The sequence below is a fragment of the Falco punctatus genome, assembly GCF_963210335.1.
Source record: "Falco punctatus genome assembly, chromosome: 14".
Lineage (NCBI taxonomy): Eukaryota > Metazoa > Chordata > Aves > Falconiformes > Falconidae > Falco > Falco punctatus.
The window spans coordinates 7,132,725-7,160,686 of record NC_137594.1 but is presented as its reverse complement, the minus strand read 5'-3'; the positions used below and the strand labels follow the sequence as shown (position 1 = coordinate 7,160,686).

The window sequence follows — 27,962 nt, the reverse complement described above, 5'->3', positions numbered from 1 at the left end:
TATATAGGGTTTTTTTTCCCTTCTCTCTCTCTCTCTCTTTTTTTTTTTTTTTTTTTTTTTTAACTTCCAGCAACAAGGAGCTGCCACAACTGTCTACTGCGCCACGGCTGCGGAGCTGGAGGGCCTGGGAGGGATGTACTTCAACAACTGCTGCCGCTGCCTGCCGGCGCAGGAGGCGCAGGGCGAAGCGACGGCCGCGGCCCTGTGGGAGCTGAGCGAGAGGCTGATCCAAGAACGAATTGGCAGGCAGTCCAAATAACAGGGAGCTCCTGGAAGGATCAAAACACACGAGTTGTGTGCACGCTCAAAAACTGCCAACACTGGAACCTGTCCAATCTTATCATCTAGAGGGTTTCCATATACCTCAGATACAGATTAACCAGTGTTAAATGAAATAATAGCAGTCACAACATAGTGAAAAATGTTAAGTACTAATGGGAAATGGGGAATACCGTGGGTTAAAGGGACAATGCGGCTTCCTGGGGCTTAGTTAGTCTCGGTTCTCTTTCTTTTGATTATAGCCTGTTCAAAGTGTAACCCAAGGAGGCATCTTTTGTCTTATTTGAGAAAAGCAATGCTGCAGATATTTTCTGTTGTTTGAATTAATGGGTAGGTACACAGCCCGATCTGGGATTTCCTCTTTATTTTGATAATTACTGTCTGTTAGGCTTTAGGTATTGATTGGGAGATGGTAGTTGTGTTGATTCTTTTTCCCTACAAGGACTTTATTGGGTGTGGCAAATAAAAAGATTATTAAGGAAAGAAATCTTTCCTACCCTTGACTGCTGGCTGCAAATACATCTGCTCTGTCTAGAAAAAGAAGGTGCAAGAAGACATCTGAACAGAAATGGTAAAGTCACAGCTAATTAAATATTTCTGGTTTTTTCTTAAAAGATTATAATAAAAGATATGTTGTAAACCATTCCCTAAATACTGTCGAGTTAGCAAAGATGATGTTGTCTCCTTAAGAACACACAGAGCGTAATCAGGGGTTTAAATGGTATTTCCATCCATTTCTCCATTCACAGTTTTAAGGAGGTTTTTTTTTTTTCTTTGAAAGTTCACAGTTTCTCAGTTCTCCTGACACTGTATCCCATTCCAAATCTTTTTTTTTCTTTCAATTTAAATTCAATAAAACAACATGCTTGCTTGAATATTGTCACCTGAAGAGAAAGTTTGTCTCGTTTCTGCAACTGTCTTAGTTCCTTTTTTTTTTTTTTTTAGAAAAGAAAACTTGAGGAAAAATAAAGAGCTTCTTGTTGATGCCAAGAAAACGCTGTTTTTTTCTTGTTTCTTTCTGAGTTCATTTTTTGTATTTTGTGCTTTGTAGCTGTCTTCACGCCAGAAGGTTGTCCTAAGCCATCCCCAGTCCAGCATCACATTTTCTGTAGACAGAATATAAACAAATAAATAGAAGGACAAATTGTTAATAAAAGCTTATTTTATCCCCTTATTTATGATTTATTGCTAACAGTCTGCCTTCCATGATTTTTCTTGTCTGAAACCATAATGCATCTGATTAGTTGTTGAATAGGTGTTGAAATCAAGGCATGCATTCACCTGGAAGAAGTAGCCAGAGCATCCTCCCATCAAAACCTCACCACACTAATGTAAGGAATTATGATATCGCCGTGTAACAGCTATACCTTACAGTCATATATTACAATTTGGTTTGATTTTTTTTTTTTTTTTTTTAATTTACAGCTAACTGTTGTTTACTGCAAGCTCTTCTCAGGTAGGTCATGTTCAATGTCCTCTGCATGTACGGGCTGAAACATCTGTAAGTAAAGTCTCGATCTGTGACATTAAATTTCTTCTGAGTGAACGGGGGGCAACCTGGGAGCCACTGCCCTCAAAACTAGGGTGAATCATCTGATCTGGCTTTATACAGAGAAAATGAGGGCTTTTTCTTTTCTCTTTTTTCCAGAGCCCTTGGCATCCTTCAAGCGTCTGCCTAAGTACAGCCTCAGCCACTCTCTGCTTGGCCACTGCCTTACCTGATGCCACAGTCTTTCCTAAAGCAGCAGCAAAGAAACTATGGCCTTCCTTGTACCTGCTGTGCCACCCGTGTAGCAACAGCCTTCAGTAAATAAGCAATCCTGCCCACGTGTCTTCCTCTGCTATCTGCAGCAAGCCCCTTCCCCAGGGCCAGCACATCCTAATGAGCTTGCTCCTGCACTGAAACATTTGGAGGAATAAAGAGATAAAGATGCTGTTCCAGAAAGAATAACGCCTCTTTTCAATCTTTTTTTTTTGCAGGGGGAAGCTCTTGTCTCCTAGGAGTTTTGACCGGCCTGTGCTGCAGAGACAAGATGCAGGTATAGTGCAATGTCTGAAAAGTAGTGGTATGGGTCAAACTGTCTGCAAGTCGAGGCAATGGTTACAGTCAAATTCTTTGTATTGTCTGGAGTTTATCTGGGGAGAAAAACTGATTAACTTCTGTCACCTGTGCAACAGCCTTTACAAATGCATTATTTTTCCTTTTCACAGCCAAACAGAATTACTCTCATATAATAATATAGCCAATCTATGGCAGCGGAGCTTTGCATCAGCGCTTGGCATTGCTGGGTTAACAAGAGGCAGTAATTAAGCAATGCTGGGAGCTCTGCACTCCCCCGAAGGCCTGGGCCCTATGCTCCATTTAGGCAAACATTAATAACCGATAATGAACACCCTGTCATTCCTTATTGCTGAAATATTGCATGCTTTTATGAGAATTCAGTACTTAAAGAGATTGCCTGCATTCCTTCAAAGAATATCTGGGAGGTGTTTTTCCGCCGTACATGGCTCACTATTTCAGTGTTATGAGGTAAGAGCATTTTTAATGTTAGCATAGTTTTGTGTTAGTGTGACATAAGCTACCTCCCCCTCCCCAGTCTCACTGAGTTGGTCGGGTTCCTCTGGTTCCTGTTTCTGGTTAATAAATATTTATTGTCACTAGTGTATTACCCTGTCTAGAATTTCAGTGTCACGATTTTCTCCAACTCACATAAAATGACTTGCTATCTTCTTTCTGGTTTTCTTTCTTTCTTTTCCCTTTCTCTTTGTCTCATTCTCTTTCCTTCAGTCTCCCTTTCTCTTTTTCTCTCCTTCTCTTTCTTTCTCTCAATTTTTCCTCTCCCTCTTTTTGTCCTCCTTTTTGTCTCTCAGTCTCCTGTGTTGAGATAGATAGCCAGCATAAAAAAGCTTTTCTTTTTTTTTTTCCCAGTTTCATTCCAAATGAAAAAAATAGCACAAATCTGCAGAGCATTTGCTTCTATTAGAAACACTTGTGAAAATAATTTTTCTTGCACTCTCAGCTTGGTTTCAGCACAGGAGGGATGTGCAGGGCACATTAAAAAGGAAAAGAAATTGAAAAGAAACAGACTCCAAACCCTCCATTTTAATATCCTAGATGTGCCTAAGTCATTGGCTTTCAAATATATTTTGGTGTAAGATTTGGCACATTTACAGCTGGTCAGATTTATTTATTTGACTGGCTTACATTTTTCCGGTTGATTTACCTGAGGCAATGTCTGTGTGAATTACTCCACAATGCATTGACTCCAGTGTTCATTAAAGGTAGTTAAGTGATCCTGTGTCTAATATTAAAGCAAACCCCATTAACCTTAACTAGTATCATATCAGCAAAACAAAAAGAACTGAATAAAGCAAAATAGATTGGGTATTTATAGTTCTTGGAAAAGATCCAGCAAATTTACATCAAGCTCCTAATAGTCCTAATAAGCAGTTGCTAGTTATCCCCATAAAAAAGGAGCGGGCTGGGTAAGGACTGTGTCGCTGATGCACCGCTCGAGCCCCACAGGGCTTTCTGAAGGGGAGGTGCTGGAGAGCGATGCCGCAGAGCATTTCCACCCACATGCTGAAAGGCATTGCTTGACACTTTGCTTTCCTTCCCAAGTCAACATTTCCCATTTTAATGGTCGGGTTTTGCCCCTGTATAGGTGCCCCGGACCTCAAGTTCACGTAGATGAGCAAGCAAAGTCCGTTGCTGGGAATGGAGAGCCACCAGAAGCTCTTAGGGGAATCTAGGTGCCATTTCAGTCAGTGGCAGCTTCCGCTGCTGTCCATGCAGCAGATAGTGCCCGTGGTCTGTCCAGAAAGTAACTGACAAAATCAGATAGAGGTGAACCAGCAGAAACCCATGCCAGGTCTTGACTTCCCCACTCCCACCCGCCCCCAGCTTTTTATTTTGACATCTGGAAGACAAATTTCAGATATTCTCAGACCATGTAGGGATTTTTATTAGACAAAGTCTTTCCAGCAACACTGCAATAATTTGACTTATATCAAGGTTGAATAACTCCTTGTCAGGTGTTAAGCTCATGACCTTTCAAGCCAAACACACTTATACCAACCAGTTTACCATTGGAATGATCAATATCTTGTAAGAGAGAAAGTCTAGACAGATCTTATTTTGTCCTTTGGTATCACTTGTGGGTTTGGAATTGATCATTATATGTGGCTGGGGAAAAATTGCCTATACATTTCATGCTCTGTATTTATCTTGACAAGGTTCTCTAGGATTATATTTTCATAATCTGAATGGCAGTGGAACAGCTGCTCAGCCTGTGCAAGCCCTTCTTATCAGGCTGAATTTAAGCTACGGTAATTACTCTTTCTCCTTATGTATTTCTTTTTTAAACAAGCGTGTACTATACATTAAAATGTATGGTTGGGGAGGCAGGGGTGTGTGCTGAGAAGCTTGGAAAATGCTGCTAAAATGTGGTTTTTTCCATCTACAGTGGCTGATGTGGGCTTGTATTTTATTCTAAATGGAAGCCCATGTCTGAGCATACATGGTCTCAGAAGCAGGATCCCAGCCTACACAGAGAACACGCTGTTTTATTAACAAACCTTGTAGAGTCAAGATGCCCTGAGACTGGAGGCAGTTTAGGAAAACCGGAATAGCCGTTGGTAAACTCCTGACTGCTGCCTTCAACCGGTCCCTTTGCAAAGAGGTTCCTTGGTGAAACCCATCCCCATCGCCAGGAGCACGGCACCCAAAAGGGCACCCTTGCAGCCTGCTGGCACGAGGCGCTGGAGGTGCCTGGATGACACGGTGAGGGAAGCATTGAAATATGGCAAACAGATGCATGGCTGTTTGCTGATGTCCTTCATCGTGGGACGGAGGCAATGGGAAAATATAGCAGTACCTTGGAGAGAAAGAATGTGCTGCTTTTCTCTTGGGTTTTTGTTTTAGTTTGGTTTGTTGGGTTTTCTTACAGTGCTATCTTGTTTACTAGATGCCTTTTCTGGGCTGTGCTTTCTTCTCTCCCCCACCCCTGTTGCGTTTGCAGAGTACTTTCCAATGGGTGTTTCGTGAATTAGCTTCATGCTTTAAAAGAGAAGATTGCTCTGGCAGAGAACAGCATAGTTGTAAAAGTGTCAAGGTGTTATGAATGTCCTGATGATAGAGCCCAGTTGTTATCTGCTGGGTAGTGAGGGAGGATAGCTAATGATGTGCAGCATGTAAACCGTTTGTTGCTCTAATCCATCTGTGTGGAGAGGAGTGAAAAAGAGGGGCGAAATCCTGGGAAAATTACTTGGACAGCTGGAGATAAAGTGTGTACTGATGGAGTCATCCAAAGGTAGCTGTCAACATGAGCTGTGTTTGCATATAATCCAAGTGATGTGCAATGATTCCTTTTGGTATGTTTTTTATGGGGGTTCATGTGTCTGCGCACAGACCTTAATTACTATCCAGTATCTCTTACCAACTGGGCTCCAGTTTTAAGTGAGGAATGTGATTTTAATCAGTTCGTGGCTGGGTGGTGGAGAGAAGTACTACAAACAGACCAAAGCAAGACATACGGATCCCTTTGGAGGACCTGAATTAAATGAGAAGCAGTCATTTTATTAATTCTGCTGTGTTTTATAGACCTTTTATATGGAACATTACCCATACAACTTCACTATCTAATTAAAAAGGGCTTTTATCAATTTGCTGAGCAGTTGCTTATGCAAAAAAAAAAAAAAAAAAAAAAAAAAGAGAGAGGAAGAAATAATATATATTTTTTTTTGAGTCTCAGAAAATCATCTACCTTAAAGGGGTACAGAACAGATCGCCAAATGCCTGGTGAGACTATCTTGGCTGGTTATCTTCACTCTTTCAAAAGAACTGTTATGAAAACTAAACATTAGCCAATGCTTTGGGACTGAAGTCTGCACCGTGCACGTTGTTCATATGGAAACCTTACGCAGGTCTGGTGCAGCGCCCGCGGATATGTGAGCACAGCCTAAATTAGGGGCTTTGTACATTGGATTTACATGATCCCTCCTGGCAAAGCAGGCACCCTTTGCCTTGAGCTGGCGTTAGCCTTTAACAGCAGTGGTTTGAGAAGCTCTGTAATGTTCTTAGCGGGGATTGAGAAATGTGCATGATGCTTGCGGGCGTGAAGCATGTAAGCTTTTTGCAAAGGGAGGAGAGGGAAAGAGAGTGCATGGGAGCCACACCAGTCCTGACTCTGATCCTCACATCGACACGTAACTAATGGCCTTAAAATGGACTTTGCCTTTTGCAGGCAGCCTGAGAGGAAGGGCAGGAGAGACGACGGAAGCGTTATGGAAATGGGTAGCGCCTTTCTGTGTGCCGCCCGCCGCGCGTTGTGCTGCCTCCCGGTCTATCTGCAGGACGCAGCTGAAGCCGTCCCGGCGCCTGAAAAGCAGCGTCACAAGAAACCGAGCAGGAGGGAAGGGGAAAAAACCATGTCTTCTAAACCCCTTGTACCTCCATAAACCCTTACTTTATGTGGCGTATTGGATTTTACAAGCACGGAGTCTGCTGGGAGCTGTCTGCCGAGCACACAGTTAGCAGTGATTGAACACCAGCGTTTTAGCATTTTGACTTAAATCCAGTGTAAACTTGTAAGTGAACTGCTGGCCTGGGCTCGGTCTCTGGTGGACAGCAGTCAGCAATGCATCACAGGCTGCGCAGCCCATGGAGCGCCCGGCCGGCGGCCACGGGTCACAGTTCAAAAGAAGCCTGAAATTTTGCTTCAATGGATGCTGAATTACCTCTCATCCCAGGGAAGGCTTTATTTCTCCCCCTCTCTCTTCCTCCCAGCATTGAGCCAGTGTGGCTGGAGAAGAGAGGAGAAAGGGAGCTGGTACCAAGACCATCTCAAATGTCCTGGACTACAAACAAACCAGAAGTATTTTCCTTCCAGCAAAGCTGTTCCTTTAATCTTTATGAGCAGGAGAAATTCATGCATTACAGAGGCACAAAAATGAAAAGGGAAAGGCGGGTGGGAATAGTTGCATTAGAATTAAGCCCTGTTTTTAATATGACACCTGTCAGACTTATTGTTAAAAATGTGGAGAAAGGCTCCCTTCAGAAATAATAACATTGCATCAAGGTTAGTTATACACAGTGAGTCCTGTCAACAGCCGCAATTAGAAGTTGTTTACCATCGAGCAAAATAGCTCTGCGGCATCAGGGCTGTACGGACGTTACGTGTTGTTTCAGCCCTAACCGAGGGCTCACAGATAATCCTTCCTCCAACACAGCGCACGGCAGGGATGGGAGATTCTTCCCCACAATCACATTACTTTCCTAATGACACTATCACCCAACCAGGGATTAAGTGCTGCTTTACAGTCAATGAATGGTGTCACCAGGTTTAGGCTGCTAAACCATTAAAGGGTCAATTTACGGCGCGTTGGTGGGTGGGGGTTAAGGGCAGGGGAAGGGGGATGACTGGCAAGGAGACCTCCTGATAAACAAGAGCTGTCAGAGAGCCCTGCTCTGCAGGGGCCACTGTTTCTGTCAGCTGGCCATCACAAGGCATCCCTCGAGCCCCTCGGCCATGGCCAGCGCGCCGCCGCACGCCCGGCAGGAACCCCCTTCTGTGGCACCGTATTTGTAAGTCACCCGGCACTGGTAGTTAAACTCAGACCACAAAATTAATTTCATTTATGCCTTCAGCCAGATTTCAAAGTAAGGCTCTGGAGACATAGGAGAAATTAATTTATTAAAAAGCAATAGCTTGATAATGCACATGATGATAGAATAAATTAATCTGTTCAATATCTTATAAAACAGTTGGCAATCACATAATAGAGCATTCATTGTCAATTTAGGAGCTTGTCTCATTATACTCTGCAAATAGTAGTAAAATGGTGTATTATTCATGAACCAACATGCTTTAATTACTTTTAGTGCACATTTATTTTTTCAAATGTAATATGAGTTAGATTCATCTATAATTGTAACTCAGCTTATGAATCTTGAAGTGGTTGCGAAATTTTATGAGCACAGGAATCAGTTTCTGGGAAGTTTGTAACATTTCTATATGCTATGAAAGCAGGTCCTAAAATGTCAACGTCAGATATCGTCTCAGAGGTGGATTATAGCTGACAATGCTTTAACAAATATCATATTATTATTATTTGATAATCTAGTCAGATATTATTTCATGATTCATCATTTCCTAGGTTGTTTGGATGTTTGGTTGTTGTTTTTTTTCCCCTGCCATAAAGCAAATCCCTAAATCTAATATAGTTTATTTTTTGGCATTACAAATAGAAATTGTCTTGTTACCACTCCCTCCCTTCTTGGCTTCACACACACACACTTTTCACCAGCCTAATTTGCTATGAAGGTCTCACATACGTACAGCCAAGGTCAGTGAAAGTCCACTGCTCGTTTCAATTAAAATGTTTGTGAGGATTTATCAGTAATAAACTGATCTTGCTTATAATACCAGGTTTCCTTAACTTGGGTCTTGCTGCTACTAAGTATAATGTTGCAGCACATTGTTGATTTCTATGTACATAGGAAAAAGAGCACTGTAAAATAAGATGACTTAAAAATGCAATTAAAGTGTAAATCTTTACACCCATTAACATTTAGGGTCCATTAGATTACTTTGTCTTTTACAATATTAAACGCTAAGATGTTTTGCTTTTGTTCTGTAACAGTATATTCTAGTTCTATTTATAATACAAATGTAATTTAGCTCCCAATAAATCTTGGCTTTAATTGGTTATTAAGTATGTGCTACCATGTCATAAATTTTAGCCACAGAATTTATTTTTCTTCTCTATGGCTTTGTATTCTAGGCCCAGGTATGGGCTTTCACACCTCCATAAATATTAAGCCTGCCTGAGCATCCCCCCCGCCGAGAAGCTGGTTGGAGGGGATGCCCCCAGCACTGAGCCCAGCAGTGGGTGCTGGGGGGGGGGGGGGGGGGGGGCTTTCACCCCGCCCTGGGAGCATAATCCAGCCTCGGGGACGCAGCCGCTGAGGTTAACGGTGACCCCCGGTCTGAGGCTGAACTCAGGCAGGGACTTCATCTGACTGCCCACAGACGGTGCTTTTGTGACACACTTGCTCCCTTGGCACGACCGGGGGTGCGAGCAGCCCCCCTCCGGCGGCGGCTCTGTCCCTCCCAGCAGTTGCGATGGGGTTGTGGCCTGATGTACGGCCAGTGCTGGAGCTTTGGTGCTGAGGAAAGTTGCAGAGGGCATAAATCAGGGCCGAATTATGCTCTCTTGTCCTTGATGTTACCTACTGCTTTGAAAGGTGTCCAAACTATGGCTGCACGATTATGACTTTTTTCCTCAGGCCTCAGTAAGCACAATTTAGACTAGTTTTTATTGGTCACCAAGGATGAGTTTCTAAGGTTTTTTAGATTCAAGAACTGGGGTAATAGCATTGTGAGGGCATGGCCCAGTTTCCTTTGTAATCCTGATTTCAGTTCCCAATGGTAACCTGAAGCCATGACTGTTTAATCCTTAATTCCTGCCACAATTAACATCTCATATTCAGGACTTCTCTGAGATTTGGAAGGAAATCTGTCCCCAGCTAGGTCAGCCCTAGCCGGTCTCTTTATTAATTGGGAAGGGATCCTTTTCAGCTTGAGTCAAATACAGTAACACCTCATTTAATGGGGCAACAGAGCAGAGAATCTGTTAGCCGGCTCCGGTTGGATGCAGTACGAATCAACATCCTTGCAATTAGAGCTAGCGAGGAATGCAAGCACACAAACTCATAAGCTACTAATGAACTATTTGAGCAATTCTACAGGTATTTATATAAGGCTGAGACAGCATCCTCCGCTGAAGAGCTACTCCCCTCCCATGTATTCCCAAGGAAGCTTTAACTGAAGTGAAATTTCTTTATGTAAATATGGGCAATGCTGAGAGACCTGCGTGTTCTGCCATCACCTCTGGGCTTGGGGGTTGTGCTGGCAAACAAATAGGGCCTCTTCTGTAGCGACTCCATTGCCCATCAATGCCTACAAATGTCAGTTCGCTGTCTCCTCACCAACATTTTTACTTGTGAGCGCATAACCACACCACCATAGATGAACCAGAGAACAGCCTCTTTTATTCCTTTTCCAGCACCTCTATACCATCTTGCCCCATTCACGGTTATCCTGGATCTGACCACCTTCACTTGCACGAGCTGCACTAAACCCCATCTGCCCATTCCCCAGCAGGATAATCTCAAAGACCACTTTGGCTGAGTAAGTCATCCCACTCTACAGACCACGGCAGGTGGTTCCCAGGGCAAACCCCTCTTCACCAAGAGCCCAGGCACATCAGGCTGTGGCCAAGGGCAGCTGAGGTATAGCAGCAATCCTACCTGCAGTCCTAAAGCAGCGTTTCCCTACTCCTTCTCACGGGTTAGCAGGGCAAGGGGTAAGGGTAAAGCTGGGGTTTGCACCACCACTTCTCTGACCTGCTTCCAAAACGTTCTTGGGAGCTACCAACACCTATACAAACTTCTGCCTTGCTCTCATGAGCATCTGCTTTATACTGGTTTGACACACGCACACGAAAGCTGAAACCAGCATGGTGATCTGTTTGTTGAAGTACTGAAGCAACTTAAGTCCCCAAAACCTGAGCTAAAAATGCCATTGCATGAGTAGGCATTCACACTCAAGCCTTGCAGAGGCTGTTGAAGGCACCAACCACGCTTACCCCACAACCCATGCCCCAATGGACTGAGTGGCATGCTATAGGGAAAGCTGAGCAGGGCTCAGGATTTGAAATAAGTCTTTACATAAGCTTATTATTTCACTGTGTAAATTGCATACGGAACACTTGAAGCGGGCAGACTTTAACTAACACAGATAATAACTACCACAATTTGTCTTCAAAACAAATGAAAGAACTGAGTCATCCCATCCACGATGATCAACTGAACTACACTTTAAACTTTTACCAGCAAGCTGGTCAGTCAGTCATCTAAATATTTGTTTTACATCCATGAACAAGTAGAAATTAAAAAAATAATAATAATTAAAAGAAATCGTTTTTTTCTGGAGCACAAGCCACAGTCTTTGCCTCAGTGGTCTTATTGGCTGATTAATCCATATGTTTACTGCACGTTGAATGAAATACAATAGTTCCGTATGAATAGCCTGATTAGTCTTAATTTCTTAATTTTTATATCATTCTCCTAGGTTTTGAACCCTTTGGCAATTTACAATACTCAAATACTTTCTCAGTTGCAGTTGTTCACATGGATGGCATTACTCTTGAAGGCGAGGTTAATGGCATCTCTTGCACAGATCTACTTTCACAGACACATCCCTACGATTATATGTATATACACGTACAAATATGTGCTTATATATACATCTCTCACACACACACATTCATATATACATAGACATTTTAAAATATGATTGCTTTAAGATGTTTTTGGGTCTGCCCCCCCCTGCCCCCCCCAGCATTTTGAAGCCCCTGGAATCTGAGTATGGCTGAATCGCTTAGACTGTAACTCTGGACCTGACTATTTCTCCTCTGCCCCACCATCATCACACCCTCTGTCTGAAGCCACTCCAGCATTTTTTCTACAGATGAGGAAAGAATCAAAATAAATAAATTCAGTTCTTCATGCTTTGTCTCCATTATTTTTTTCACACTAATACTGTTCTTGGATTCCTGCTTGCCTGATTAGATATTTTGTACATTAGATTCAGAATAGAATTTCATGTTCTTTTACCGCATATGCTTTTCAGTTGGACAATTTAGATGTGTATCTCAGTCAGCAAATCCTAAAATTTTTTTTTTTTTGCAATTTTCCAAAGAGTCCTCCATATTTAAGCCAAGAAACTGAAAATTAATGGAATCATAACTAGGCAAAAAAGGTGTTACTCAGAACTGGGGATGAGAAAAAAATCCTGTCAGATGCTCAGCACTGAATCTGCTCTGGTTTGCTTTGAAGCATCCATTTGTATATGTGGACTTGATAGTAAAATGCATAAAAATAGATCTAGAAAACTCCCAAAATAACCCATTCATGGTTAAATCTGCAACCACAGCCAACTTTCTGGTGGCCATCACAAAATTTATTTGCAAACTGCCTTAAGTTGTGCATCTTATAACATTGCACATTGTCATGGCTTATAAGTATAGACAGAAACTCCTATACACCAGTAACCATTAGGAAAATAAGCTTTTGGGTTTTGTTGACTGCCCTAAGTTAAGGATCAATGACTTCAGCTTTCTTAACTTTGGAAATCTGAATGCCTCTGCAAAAGACAGTAGATAAACAAGCAAAAGGCTCTGTAATGTTAGAAACTGCCTCGGTTGCTTTACAATGCACGGGATGGGCACATCACAACAAGCTGAGGCTCCCCTACCTACTCATCACCAGGTAGATGGAGGGGTCCATTCCATAAGGAATGGAAACAGGTCCCTGCTCGGGGCAGCAGGCGAATCACCCCCCGACCTACTCCACCATCCCAGGTACCCCTGTACAGTAGGTGTGCGGCTCTGAAACCTGAGGGCCAGGAAGATGATGATGTGGATGAAAGCCCACCCAGGTTGGAGCAGTTGCCAAGGAAGAGTTGGTCAACCGCACACATCACGACCAGCTCTGCTAGGAAGAAGAGAGGTGGCTGTCGTCGGCAACTCCACTCTGAAAGGGCCAGAGAGCCCAATGGGCTGACTGGACCCAACCCACAGGGAAGGTGCTGCCTCCCGGGGGCCCTGGTAAGGGATGTTACTAGAAAAGTCCCTTCTCTGGTGCAATCCTCTGATTACTGCCCATGACTGGTCTGCCAAGTGGACAGTGATGAAGTTCAAACAACAAAGGAGTCTGAAGGCAATCAAGACAGACCTCAGGGCCTTGGGGCAACTGGTTGAGGGATCAGGAGCACAAGTCATGTTTCCTTCTGTCCTGCCACTTGCAGGGAACGATGGGGCATGTCACTGGAAGGTCACACAGATCAATGCCTAGCTCCAGGCCTGGTGTCACCAGCTAAATTTTGGGGGTTTTGGTCATGGGTCAATTTGCACAAGAACCAGGACTGCTGGCAACAGATGGGGTTCACCTGTCTCAAAGGGAGGGTCCTAGGTCAGGAGTTAGCAAGGCTTATTGAAAGGGCTTTATAAACTAGATTCAAAGGGGGAAAGGAATAAATCCAAGCTCGTTAGAGATGAGCCGGGGGGTGGCATGCCAGGGTTGGAGGCAAGATCAGTAGCACACCTGAAGTGCACCTATGCCAATGCCCAAAGCATGGGCAACAACCAGGAGGAGCTGGAAGCCATCGTGCAGCAAGAAGACTGTGACAGTTGCCATCATGGAGACATGGTGGGATAACTCACATGACCGGAGTGCTGCAATGGATGGCTACAAACTCTTCAGAAGGGATAGGCAAGGAAGGAGCGGCGGCTGAGGGAGCTGGAGTTGTGTAGTCTGCAAAAGAGCAGACTCAAGGGGACTTTATCATTCTCTGCAACTACCTGACAGGAGGCTGTAGGCAGGTGGTGGCAGGTCTCTTTCCCAGATAACTAGCGACAGACAAGAGGAAACAGCCTCAAGTTACACCAGGGGAGGTTTAGATCAGATATTAGGAAAAAAAATTTAACTGAAAGGGCAGTCCAGCATTGGAACAGGCTACCCAGGGACGTGGTGGAATTGCCATCCCTAGAGATATTTAAAAATCACATAGTTGCGGTGCTTAGCAACACGTTTTAGTGATGGACTTGGCAGTCCTGGGGTAATGGTTGGACTTGATGATCTCCAAGGTCTTTTCCAACCTAAATGACTCTATGATTCTATGAAAATGTTTACAGAACTAGCAAGAATATCTTCCAGTCCTCCTTAAAATTAGTTCTTGGCTCCCAATATCTGTTAACATATTTGATATACTATCCCTGATGACCCTGGATGCATCTGGAGGTCAGTGCTCCAGAGTTGCTGGCTATCTGTATTGTCCCTAACTCATTTTCTCTCCAAGCCTCCTCTTCCATGCCAACAAAAATATTTCTAGTCCTTGTATCTTCAGCAGCTCACTCTATCAATGCATAACAGATGGACAGCTTTTTTTGCCTAAGAATGGGACCAAGTGTTTTTGCTGGCTGACAATAAGCTGGATGAGTGTGTTGAAGTGATTGCAGACTGGGATAAACGAAGGAGTTGCAGAGAACAGAAAAGCATCTTAAAACTGTGCATGACAAGGTTTGCAAGGTGCTCTAACAAAAGAGCCACATGAGCAAACATTTACACTTGAAAAACCTCTTGCCCCTTGGGAAGCTGTGAGTGTTTTGTTGGGTGAGTTTTTTGTCTGCATTTTGCAGATGCCTCTGAGGGCACCGCCGGGACCCTTCCTCACCATTTCCCACCACCAGCACATCTCAAGTTCCACCAGAACTTCTCTCAGGCATGCTTGCTTCCTGCGCCTTTCTTGGAATTTCACTCCTTGACATCTATGCCTGAAATCTCATGCAACTTTGCTGCTTCAAGGCCCTGGTGCCACCTCTTCTTGCTGGGAAGGGTGCTCTGTTTGCCAGTGCAGACCCCAGGCACACCACTGACGGTCAGCTTTTTCCTTCCCTTGTGCTGCCACTACCTCTGGAGCTGCCACTTACGTCTAAACCCAAGCATATGCCATCAATGAACCTCCCATATTCATTGATCTTCCTGAGCACATCAACCTGTCTCTCTAAATCTGTGCTCTGATTTTTCAAGTAATAGAAAGAATCCCTCTGGATAACCACATAATCATCTCCTTTTGGCTCCTGGTCAGGCTGCCTCGCTCTTTCTTGCTCTCTCTCTCTTTTCTGAATGAAGAAGGTGATAAAAATGCTGCCTTCCCATTTCCGTCTTCTGCAAGGCTTCCTAGGTGCCCCACCAGGCTCTCTTGACTTCCAGTACTTTGAAGATGAATGAATGATATTCCTCTGAATTTCTATTATCTGCAAACTACCAATTAAACAGAACCAGCAACCAGAGATAAAAGTCTAACCTTGGTGAAATCCACGGCAAAACAGACACAGAAAGCTCAGGATATTTTCATGTGTGCAACTGACGGAAAGTTAGAGGTGCACAGCGGGAGGTGGGGGGAGATGCCAGGTATCACCATCCTCATCAGGGCTCAGATACCCATGGCATAACTCTGTAATTGCTGAGATATTACAGGCTAATTATTATATAATTATATATAGTTATTTATATGAGGGGAAGAGGTCAAATTCAGCGCATTATCATAAATTCACAAATCAGGAGCTTTATTTTAAAATCTTTGACTGTGTGGCCTTTGATCTCTGAACTGTTTGGTAACTCTTAGCATCATTACCCCATAATATGCCAGAATGTGCAATTAGTGTGAGTACGATTACATACAGTATGATATTTGTATTGTGTTTAATACAACTGGTCTGTGAATTTGTATGCTCTGAATAGTAATGAAATCTAGGTTTAATTATTGATTTTTTTAAAAATGCTTTTAATATTCTGATACTGATGCAGCTAAACATCAAACAGCGTAAATATAACATGAAACTGTACAGTTATTAGGCTAAAATGTGACATTATCCACCCATCTTTGCTTTTTCCTTTGCACCTACCAGTCTAGCATGTAAGCGATAGGATTTATGTATTTTGTTTCCTTAGAATTAAATAATAAATAAAAGGACTCCGGCGCAAGGCTCTAGAAACCCGACGGCACCATTAATAACGTCACGCGATCCCAGCCGCATTAGCGTAATCCTTTCGGCAGGCTTTCAGCCCAGGAGCCACCTGCAGGAACGCCTCCCTGCCACCCTCTCCGAACCGCTCGCCATTTGCAGTGGGGCTGGCAGATGCCCAAGTGTGGGTCATTTCTGACCCCCACCCAGCCCCTATCCCTCGGAGGGGGGTCGCTGCCAGCCGCCCCCTCCCTCCCTCCCCAGCAGCTGGGCTGCACTGCTCGTCGCAGCGACGGGGTCGTGTATATTAGCTCCCAGCACTCGCTGTCCCTGCTCGGCCATACAGACCACGTAGCACTTAATGAGAGCTTATTTATTTAATTTATTCACACTTAGGTCTTTATCAGGGCTGTCTTGGAGGGGCTGCCCAGGGCCAGCTCACTCTCCCAGCTGTGGCAGCGTGCCGGCGGGCTGGGTGCCGCGTCCCCGGAGCTGAGGCTGGGCTGTGCCACACAGCCTGGTGAGATGACGGAGCCCAGCAGGGAGCCAGCGTGTGGGAACCTCATCTCACCCCTGACAGGCCTCCAGGGCTTCCAGATTCCACAGGAGCATGTGCAGGGCTGCAAAACTGACCTCACACAGAGCACTTCAACACATGCACAGCCATGGATGGGCGTGCGAGGGTCCGCGCTGGCTGGGGTTATCCATGTGCTAATCCCATGGGAAGGTGCTTCCCTAGGTTACTGCTGCAGTGTGCAGCACGGCCAGAGACTTTGATGCCTCACACTGAATTTGGTGTCTAAGAGAAAGTGGATGCCTTTATTTTTATCTATTTATCTAGGTATAAAATTGTCATCAACTCTTTTTTTCTTTTTCTTTTTTTTTTTTTTAATATGGTATTTTACTATTGTTTGTCACAGCCAGCAAGATAACTGAACAGATAACTTCTTCTCAAGTGAAATGAAATGGAAATAGCATCTGTCTACAAAAATCAATTTAGGAACTACCTGTATACATTTGGGCTCAGACAATGAGTATTTCCAAAACCATGCCTTCTAAAACTCTTTGAGTATAAAAAGAAGGGAAAAAAATATAAAATACTTGGATGTGAGCTATCGCCCATCAATCAAGAAAACTCACTCAGACTCAGATACATGAGCCAAAATGAACTTCAGATTGAAAAGGATGGGAGACAGGCGATGTTATCTGATTTGCTTGGGTTACTTTATTAACAATCCCTTTGCTTCCATCTATTTTAATGATCATAGCCAAGAAAGTCTCATTTATGAAGACCACTTTTTTTTTTTTCCTTTTTTTTTTTTTCCTTTTTTTTTTTTTCCCCAAAGGTATGCTTTACCCTGTTGCTGAAACCCACACTGCACATTTGCTCTTCACAACTTCCAAGAGTACGGCTGCTTTCCTTACAACCGCTCCCATCAGATGTAAGACACGAGTTGGTGCCTTGACCCATGGAAGGGGCCGGACCTTGGCCCTGCAGTGTTTGCTCTGAGGAGCCCAGCTGGGCTCCCCCTCGCTGAGGGGGGTTCTCCCTGTGCTGCACTAGCAGACAGTGAGAAAAGTCCGGGATGGATAAGAGAAAGGTTAGAAAACAGTCTATTAGTCTATCCATGCTAATGGCTTTGGTCTTCACGTCTGGGACAGAGGGTGAAGGAGATTTGCTTCCAGCTTGCTTTGTCTCATCGCTGTTGCTGCTCCTCCAGCACAGCCACCTCCTTCTCCTTCTGTCCTGTCCTGTCCCCCCCAAACAAAACTCAGGCAGCCAAGTGGGTTTTCCTAAATGAGATACACCTAATTAGTAGCTAGTCATAGACTTGCTGATCAGCAGTTTTTCAGCCCTTTGTTTATTACTCGGCATATGCATCCATAGCACATTTTTACAAGTAAATACACACATTTCATTAAAAGCACTGCCTCCTCTGCTGCTTCTATCGCTTTGTTCTGTAAAAGACCCTTGTAAGTATTCTTGTTTATTCCCTCAGCCAAAAGGGAAAAAAAAAATTACTTCCATTATTATATTAATGCAATTTCAACAATTTCAACTAATTAATGAATGATTTTCCAGAGTTATATTTATAATTCGCGGCAAGTATGCCTAGCAGTACGACAAAACACCATCACCTTGCAGGTTTCTATGGTCAGTAAGTGAGCGGGAGCCTTGGTCAGGTTTGCCTTGGTACGGGGAGCCTGGTGCAAGGCAAGTGTGAGAAGTTGCACCGTTGGTGTAGGAAGGAAACCCAACCTTTGGGAGCAAGTGACACCCCATGGATGGCTGGGGCTGGCAGGGACCCTGGGAGGGAGGGCTGCAGCACCCTGGGGGGTATTGACTGTGGAGCTGGGGCTCTGGGGCTTTGCTCCAAGGGCAGCAGGAAGGGGACCAGGGACCACCAGGCAGCCACAAAGCCTAGGGGTGAATTCATCATCCCTGCCAGCTCACCTGGGCAGCAGGTAAGTCCTGCAGTACCCGTTTTGTAGTCACACTGCTGAACTTCCATAGAAAGGCAAGGTAAATGCTTTGCCCAAAGTCACACTGTGATTCACTAGCAAGTCAGGATTAGAGCCCTAGAGATTTTTGTCCCAGTCTCTTTCTCCAAATGCCATAAATACTTCACTACAGCAGCAATATTCTGAAGTCTTGCAGTGCTCTGTGATGCATGCAGATATCTCAGTCAGACTGCAGCACTCTGTGTCTTCACAGTCTGCAAAATTAGGCATACATAAACATTCCTAAAACCTCTGTGCAAGGCAGAGGGTACTTGCACTTTGTTAAATCTGCCATCAAATTTGGTAGTTCAAGTTTAGAAATAATTCTTTTCTTTCTCTAACCTGGCAGCTCCTACTATTTTTCCATCCTGTGACTGTAAAATCTGTTCAATCCCTTAAGGATAACTGCTGAAGCAACACATCTAACAAATTCCACACCGTGTCCAGAAGGAAAGACCAGACACGTGCATGGTGCAATGCAACGGCTGATCTGAATAAAGGTCATTTAATACGAGACAGGTAACAGTCCCCACACTGCCAGCAGCAGCAAAACGCTGCTGCTGCAACGCCTGGAAGCATCAAGCCCCTTCTTGTGAGCTCCTGTTCACCCAGATGCGAAGCCCCCTGTTAACCTTCATAACACCAGCCACCTTATTTTGCTTCTTAAGGCATCAAAAAAGGCTCTCCCCATACACAGACAATAGTATGCCTCCCCCCCAGTGACCTTGTACTCTGGGTGCTCTGCAACAAGAGCAAAAGAGAAGGGAGAATGTTGTCAGTTCAGTGCAAACTGGATTAGGAGAAGGAAATAACTGCAAGCTACACTTCTGTACGGTTTTATCATCTAGGGTCCTAAAACTGAGGATAAAACGACACTTGCAGAGACAGAAGTGTGAGTTTCTTTAAACAGCAGTATATGGAGAAAGCACATTAGCGTGATTTGTCATGGCACACTCGCGGTGAATCATATACAGGGCCTGCCCCTCCAGCTAGGGACAATGTGGGCAGGATTTGGGCAGCCGTGAGAGCTGCCACACTCCTCCTGCTGAGGAAATCCCTGAGCCCCATGTGCTCCCCAAAGCCATCATGACAGCAATGGCCCTGCCTGCCCGTTGCATGTAAAGAAATAAAAGCTTGGTGCTGGGAGCAGGGAACTGGTGGAGCAGGACTCTTCAAGAATGGGAATTTTCTGTCTTTGGGGGTGGAGGGCTTCTGTCATTTTGTCAGGATGAAAAGGAAGAAGCAGATTTACAGCTGGCTGTTGAAAGGCACAAAGCAGCTCTCACGGGGAGGAGGAGGACGGGAAAGGTAGCCCCATAGCTATGGATCACTGCGTGCAGGGTGAAAGAGATGGCCAACATATGGGTGAAGCAGCTAAAGGTGAATAATAAATGCAATTTATCACATGCTTCAGCCATTAGTTTTGCAGCTGATCATGTGGCTGTTATAACCATGTGTTTGCACGTGTAAAGAAAGCACTGAAGGTTTTGTCAAGTTCTAAAATATAAATAAACTCAAGACTTGGTCAGTTTTCAATTATGGTAGATATAAAGGGTTTGCTGAATATTTTAGTTATTTTACAGAACAGTCTTTTTGTCTTTTTTTCTTGTTGTTTTTTTGGATCACGTGTTTGGCAAAGCCTTGCAACAGAGCCTTCTCCTAAGAAAATCAACAGCGTGCCTAGCATAACTCACATATACTGTACCCAGAGTCTTACAACATGAGATTTACAAGCTCCCAGAAAGGGAGAGGCTCATTTAAGAACAGGCCGTTACACATAAACATCAAGAAAAGCAGGAGGAAGAGGAGAAATAGTTTGTTTTAAGTATTGCTAAGCACCATCCGTGATTACAAAGGAAGTGCCTACAAGCCGCCAGCTGAAATTGCAGCTCTACCATTTGGTGCTCAGTTTTGTAGGTTTTAACCGAGCGTTAACAATCATTGTGTAATTGAACACCTCGTTCAGTTCATTAGCTGATGGCTGTGCAGTGCTGTCAATGTGCAAAGTGCAAGCCAGGTGCTAAGTATTATAATTATTTGTTTCCTCCCCAGCATTTAAACCGTTGGTGATTCCTGACTGCTGGAGCTGGAAGCAGCTTGCTCAGCGTGGGAACGGTGAGGACATACATGACCACAGCAGGAGCATCACATGTGGCCCAGACAGTCGTTCCTCACTCGCTGGCCAATGTGGCTGGTGCTTTTTGCCCTCCTTTAAGAGAAGGGACCACCCTTCAATACTCCCCTCTGACTCTTGTCTGGTACCGCTTGTTCCCCTCCCCTCCTGCCAGTTTTTTGTGGAAATCCCAACTAACCGCAGTGGTTTTGCACTCCCCAGCCCGCTGCTGTGTCTCCTGTGGTAAGAGCCACATGAGTGTTTATTGAAGTACGATCTCCCCTAGACCTCCTCTGACCCCTGGGTGCTTTGCAAGCTGTAACTTCAAGGAAGCTCAGGGTCAACTGATGGAAGGATGCTGAGTACGAGGGAAAGATCCATCCAGCCTGGGCTGGAGCCTGTCCCAGGAGCAGTTGAGCACCACATGGAACACAGAGAAGGTCACATTTCCCTCCTGCAAAAGCCAAGTGCTACAAACCTGGTGCTTGTCCTTTCAGTCATCCCCCACATGCTAAATGCAGGTACAACGAGGAGCTATGAAATCCGTGCCCTGATGTTCTCCAGACCTGCTTGGTACCAGTCAGGGTTCAAAGGGTTCAGCTGTAGAAAGCTGATTTTTGAGCCATTTTTGATGCCCTGATTGCCAAAGCTAGGTCCTGTCCCCACTGCACGGCTGGGGCTCACCCAGCACCTCAAAACACCACCCATTGGTGCCAGCTCAGCCTTCTGCTGTGGCATTACTTGACGACCACTCACGTTTGCAGGGAGCATCTAAAATATGCAGATCTTGGAGTTTTCCTCCTTGTCTTAATTTAACTTAGATGCTGACCCACAGAGTGCTAGTTAGCTAGATTCAAAACCAAGCTTAAAAAATGATAATGAGTTTACTGATTATCAGGTATGAAAATAAGGTCAGTTGAAAACATATCAGTGCTTTAATTAAACCTCACTGAACTTCACAGAGTGGGATGGAATGACTATTAATGGCTCCTATTTTTGCTAAACTTCCCTTCTGTGGCCTGTTACTTCAAGGTAGGGACTGTCCCTCTTTGTCACACTTCCGCTCATGTAAATTGCCTGAGCGAGACCAGTACTCGCTCACCGACAAAGCTCTGCAGGATGGAGGAGAGGTAATAAGTATGTTCCTCATGCCCACAGACAGACCTACTTTTTATTTTAAGGCAGACTATTGTCAGTCAGCAGCACGTCTTTGATCTTTGTTGCTTCTGCACACTGGTTTACATTGAATACGCAATGTCTTGCTCCGTGTGGCTTATTTGTATTTTTGTCCAGGCTGCCACTAACATTATCAAACTGATAAACGTGCACTTTTGTTACAGGCAAATCTAAGACCATGGGAACTGCAAGACCGGATTGGGCTAATGGTTCACCCAGTATGGCTGCTGGAGGGGTGCGAAGGGAGGAGTGACAAGAAGCAGTGCTGGAGGGAAAGGCTCTTCCTCCAAGATGAAAAGCATCCCAAATATTGCATTTAATATCCTGCATGAATTCCATCAATTAATTTTTATGCACAGGTTAAAATTACTTACTTTTTTTTTTTTCTTTTTTTTTTTACAGGAACCCAACATACACACCAGCAATAAAACAAATGAGTTTGGGTTTTCATTTTGGCTCGCTTTCAGTTCTCTCCTAATAGCTCTATAGCTCCAGCAGCAGATCTGCCAGCCCTTGTTTTTTCTCTGAGCTTAGAGGCAGGGGCCACACAAAAGCAGAGCTCCCTAGAGAACCGAGTCCTCTTCCCAGTGTTGCCACTGCAGTATCTTTGGGTATTTCTAAGCATCTGACCTTCATCCTACCTTCTGCCTATCGGTGAGAGTGTCCTCCACGATGACAGACCAATAATCTGCAGTTTGCCCACACTTGCAAAATACCTGTAACCTCACCGCAAATGGCAAGCCGCAAGCAGCTGGTTGAGACCACCAGCTTATAGGCCATGAGTCAGGAACTGGCTGACATGTAAAGGTTGATGGTTTAAAGAGAGAACTCTGTCTAGCCCTTCTCTGTCCTCTATGTAATCATTTCTCTTTGGGGAAAATGGATGTAAAACACCACTTTCACCCTGGTAGCATTCTCTATTGACTTTTTTTTTTTTTTTTTTTTAAATAAGCAAATGAGCAGCACCAGTGGAAGTGTGGGGAGAAGACATGAGTTTCTATAGGTATGATCTGTGAAAGGTTAAAATAATTCTAGTACATGTTAGGAAGTCAACTGGAATAACGCCCCTGAAACCATGTGCCACACAGCCCTTTAGGGAAACACACATCGAGGAACTTTTTCAGAACAGGCTCTTCTTTTCTATTCAGCAAGCTAATCTGCAAGTGTATTTACAATATTGCACGTTAAACATGGAGCTATAACAAGAAATTAATAGTATAAAAGATTTGGAGCGATAATTAATGTGCAGGAGCAAAAGGCTCTTCTCCAGCCTAAATACCATGATGAACAATAGAAAAGGCAGGGCACCCAAGGGGTTTGGGTTATAATAAAGAGTGGGTTTACTCAAAAATGTATCCATCTCCTTGGAAACTTGGTTTTCTCTTCCTCTGATCACACCAAAGAGAAGAAAACCCTGCATATGAAACCTGCTGGCGTGCCTGTAACTCAGGTGAACCAGCCACAAAGGCAGACCCCACCACGCACTACCACACGTGCCACGCCAGGTCAGCAGAGCAGGGCTATTTTAGTGGTGCTGGGCCATTTTGCAGGTACCATTCTGCAGTGTGTGGGCACTGTCATGAGGCAATGCCCTCATGGAGGGTGGAAGTAGCCAAACCCAGCTCCCTGGCCCTGGGGACCGGGAGGCAGGAGCCCACCAGAGACACACTGCCCTTGGCCATCTGCAAAAGGCATCACCGAGCTCTGAGAAACTGTGCTGAAGTGTCTCAAAGTGGGCACCAAAAGCAAGTGGAAACTTTTGACCTTCACTGCTATGTGCCTCATTTCCTCATCTCTACAGTGGGGCTGATGCTTCCTCCTCTCAGAAGAACGTGAAGTGTGTTCATCAGCGTCTGCGGAGCCTGTGCGTGATGGGGAGAGGGCAGGGCAGCGAGGTTGGGGAGGAAGCACATCGACATTGTGCAGAGAGCACTGCAGCTTGTCTCTGTAAGGTCTGCAGCTACTTACTGAGAGATAAGGATGAAAACAAATAACGTGTGACTACGTATGCCCCGCATGAAATAATGAACCTGTGACTGGTGACGATGCAAACACAGACTGATGCACGCAACAAAGAGAACTTACAGCCCCAGAAGAAAGCAAAACTAAGGCATTTAAGCCCTTCAGTTTTCAGCACTGATGTTCTTTTGACATGTTTGGGTTCTCTCTATTGCATATGAAGTGGGTGCAGAATTCTTAAGGGCAAAGGGATCTTCCAGTAACTATCTCACCTCCATATCCATCCCAGCTCTGCCAGCAGAAGACTTTGGCTTTGCAGTTCCTGTATGCAACCCATGAAGTCTTCACAAACTAGCATTTTTCTGGAAATGAAAGCAGTGTCCTTGTACAGTCTTTATAGGGTGGAAGAGCCCATCCCTTGGTAACTTAACCCATGGAAGACTGATTATTTATTAAAAAAATGTTCACTGTTTTTATTTTGAACTTCCCTAGCTTCCCTTTGTCAGCTAAACCAAAGGGTATTAGATCTCCTGGCAGCTGTAATAGGTGAGCATGCACAGGGCAACCTTTCTACAGCATGGGACTGAGCCTATGAAGTATTAAGTGCCTTCAAGGTCCACTAAAATCAATAGGATTGAAGAATGCCATACCCTTGAAGGGCTGGGCCCCAAGGGGTGTCTTCTTCTGGGATTCACTGATTCTGAAGACAGGCAAAATAAAATATTTAAAGCAGCCTGACAGGCACAGGCGAAATTCTTTTCCTTTTGTGCTGAAACATAATTTTTTTAATATGCCCTGAGCATGCTGTGAAAGCAATCTTTCTACATGTTTCCTTAGTGGGGAGTGTTTGCTCTCTGTGCTCATCAGTCACAAACACTGTGACTGATACGGCCCCAGAGCATTGGAAAAGTTTAAGAAGTTCTAGAATATAATTTTTTTTTCTAAAAAAAAAAGATAGAATTGTTTGTGGCAGAAGAGTCTATCAGGTACCTATGATGGGAAAGGGTTATTACAGGGACATACATCAGCAGTATGTACTTTATATTCTTAGTCCATTGGTTTCTACAGCAGTTCTTGTTCACAGTAATGTGAGGCAGTTAATATGGGATCTGAACACCACTGGACTGATAAGCCTTCATACTGACTTGCAAAAGTAATTTTCAGTAATCTTTGAGGGGAAAAATTGCATTTAGTTGGGAAAAAAAAAAAGAAAAAAAAAAGCGAAGCCATTCGTGCATCCTATTTTATTGAGTATGCAAGTAATAGACTATGCAGAAATCGAACTTTTGATCCATTAGGCTGTGCACAGGGACAAACCACTGCTGAGTTACCGTGAGAAAGTTAGGCTTCCAAATAGAAAACTTTCACACTATTTTTCCCAAAATCTCATTTGAAAACGAGATGCCAGTATTACTGTTTAAATGCAAACTTCCATCACGAAGGCTGGGAACAAGGTTCCCGATCCAAGGCTCTGCTCTCACGTATCACACTCCCACTGCCACAATTAGTCATTCTCAAACTAACTTTTTTTTTTGCGGCGATTGCGCAAGGCAGTGGTAACATCCTTTCCTAAAAGTTTAATGAACAGAACTAGCCGTGTCTGCTTTGCTCAGTGATTGCTTCATACCCTGAGCCAGGCCAGGCAAAATAGATAACTTCCAAAACATTTTAAGTTTCTTGACAGAAAGATGGTTCAATTCCCAACGAGGCCTAATCACCATATATTTCTTCTAAATCCCCAGCCCTCATGCGCTCAGTACAACACGTATGATTATCTGTGGCTGTTTATTGCCACGGCCTTTCACCTAAAAAAAGTTTCTCAGATTTGGATGAGCGTCATGGTAGAAGCTTTCCTGTTGCTAGAGGTGGACTTTGCAGGGTCAAACTTTGAAAAACACCGTCAGGAGCGACAGTGGTGAACCTCATCGGCCCAGTGTGCGAGCTGAAATTACAGATTTCAGGAAGCTTCAGCCATGTTCCCTGAAGCACCACAGGCCCACAGGGACAGATTGCTGATGTTAATTACAGAGTTCAACACCTAACTGCTAGGTAGGTACCACACAATAGAGCCTCCACCCCCAAGGTGATGGGCTTTGTGAACACTTCATGAGGAAAGCGAGGTCCCTGAGGAAGGAGTTGCCAGAAAACACTGAAAAGTCGCCAAAACGACCTGTCTTGCTGTGCTGAAGAGGGTTAGGAGAGCTAGTATTTGAAATAACAGTGGCAGTGGATTCCCCAGCATCCCTGCAGAGCAACAGTCCCTCCTGGGACAGCTCCTGTCCCCGCCAGAGCCCCAGGTGACCTCACACCAACTTCACACGCTCCAACAGTAGCCATGTGGCTCTTGTATATCCCGCAGCCATGAGCCCATGGGAGAAGTGTCAGCTGCAAACCCCGTGCAGAGACCTTGCCAACACTGCACCTCACCTGCCACCCGCTGTCCCCACTCAGGCAGCACCTCCTGCCCAGGACCTCGGGGGTCCCCTCTTGGGCTTCTCTCCCACCTGTCACATGGGGTCTGGAAACCCTTTGCTAAGCAGTGGCTTCAGCCCAAGGGCATTTAAGACCGTTCATTATTATTCTTGGCATTTGTGTCTAAACGCGTCAGACTCCTGCACCCAGTAGTACAACTGTAATAACAGCAATGCCTACATCTCTTTGAAATCTAACGAGGGGTGGGAGATGGGGAGGACAGTGAGGGAAGGAGCGGTCAGACAAGGCCAGGAGGGGCTCGGGCATGAAGGAGGCTGTGCTGGCAAATAGCGAGGCCCCAGGCAGGAGCATCCTAGAGAGGCCACGGCTTTCCAGGAGGGCAGCCCTGGAGAAAACATGCAGGCTGTCTAAGACATGGACTACAGTGACAAAGCTTGCATCTACCATACCAAACACCAGCCTGAGACAGAAAGGGAGCTGAAACACACAGAAAGCCCTGGCTTTGCATATTCAAAGTCATTATTCAGGCTTTCCAGCTCCCAATCTCTCAGAATTCTGCTCAAAGAAAAACCTTTGCACTAATCCTCCTCCTCCATCATTATGCAATATTGCTTAGGGTAAAGGAAGTTTTCTTGCTCTTTTCTAAATATAAATTTCTGTGGCTAGAAAATTAGAGAAATGACATGGCCGACCTTCCTAAATGTGAAGGGCTCATTTGGGGAAGCATACAAGTCATCTGCTGCAGCAGACCCTTATCACTTTGTGGTAGGCAATTGCAAAACGCTTCTCTTAGCCCTAGTCACATTGGGTTTAAATTGAGCTAGACAGGGGAACCACAAAAAGGGCCTGTGGGTAGCTGCGCCGCTAAAAGCACGGGGCCTGGCACTGGAGTACTGTTAGTTTAAACAGTAATTTGTCAAGGAAAAAGGAGTGGAGCTGCCTGCAATGCGAATGCCACGTGCGGTTTCTCAGGCGCAAGGCTTTGCGTTGTGTAGAAGAAGAAGAAAATACTCGGTGACCGTTTTAAAGTCAGCAAACCACTCCCAGCGCAGCGGGGGTTAATGCTGTGTCAGACTTTCCATTAATGCCTCTGTTTTTGCAGGGGCTGTAAAAATGTGCTTGAGGCAAAAGCTTGTGATTCAGCAGCTCAGCTGAAGAGTTAACTTTTCTTTTTATACACATACATTTTCAGTGGTGATTTATAATAATTTTCACACAGATCTATATATAGTTCTGGTGTAGTGAAAGAGGGAGCTGGGGAGAGAGATGATGCAAAGCCTTGTGCCCAGCTTCCTGGCATTGCTGTTAGAGGCTGAACAAGAGGTTTTGGGTCTCCAAGTGGCTGGAGTAAGCAGGTCTTAGCATCCCCAGGGCCAGTGACACTGCTGCTTAGGGGAAAAAGAGGCCAAATGTGGGCTTCTGTTCTACTTAGATGGCAGTCTGGGATAAAACTCGCCTGAGGAACCAAGGCATGCTCTCCTTTTGCCCCCAAGGAGTATCCCACCTGCCTATACTCAGTATGTGTTGTCTTCATACATCTAGGAGAGGGGCAATGAATAGCTAAAATGATTTCCCGACTGATTTCTCTCCTGAGTGCGTTCACATCTGCCCGGTTTCTCTGCAGTTGCCACTGCCGACTCTAAAAGGGAGCTCTTCAGGTAGAACTGTGCCAGAATTCTCCATAATAAACCTCTGCAGGTAAATGAAAGCCCTTGAGATGTGGTATTACACAAAGGACCAGGCTCTTCTCCTTGCAATATCCAATGAATAGAAGCTCAGCCCTGCTATCCTTTGCTACGTAACCACGCTGAGTCCCCCGTACACCATACCTCAGGTGGGATGGCTGGGCAATGGGCTTGTCACTCCTCTTGCTACCCCTTGGACTAAGGAGTTACTGCTGGGTGACATG

At 44.7% G+C, this 27,962-nt stretch overlaps 2 protein-coding genes across 6 annotated transcripts in view; one reads left to right on the top strand and one right to left on the bottom strand.

The window, feature by feature from the left end:
- WWOX (WW domain containing oxidoreductase) overlaps positions 1 to 20,047 on the top strand; it is a 550,369-nt gene extending 530,322 nt beyond the window's left edge. For 2 of the 3 annotated variants that reach the window (XM_080410742.1, XM_080410741.1), the window contains one exon: positions 71 to 20,047. In XM_080410742.1, coding sequence (XP_080266868.1) covers positions 71 to 259 — 189 coding nt within the window. In that variant the 3' untranslated portion in view covers positions 260 to 20,047. The remainder of the gene's footprint in view (positions 1 to 70) is intronic. The other variant, XR_013931868.1, reaches the window with a different exon arrangement.
- Positions 1,203 to 27,962, bottom strand: part of MAF (MAF bZIP transcription factor) — a 191,704-nt gene continuing 164,944 nt past the window's right edge. For 2 of the 3 annotated variants that reach the window (XR_013931871.1, XM_080410758.1), the window contains exon 3: positions 1,203 to 1,385. The gene's annotated coding sequence lies outside the window, so the exon portion shown is untranslated. Of the gene's footprint in view, positions 1,388 to 27,962 lie in introns of all 3 variants that reach the window. The other variant, XM_080410757.1, reaches the window with a different exon arrangement.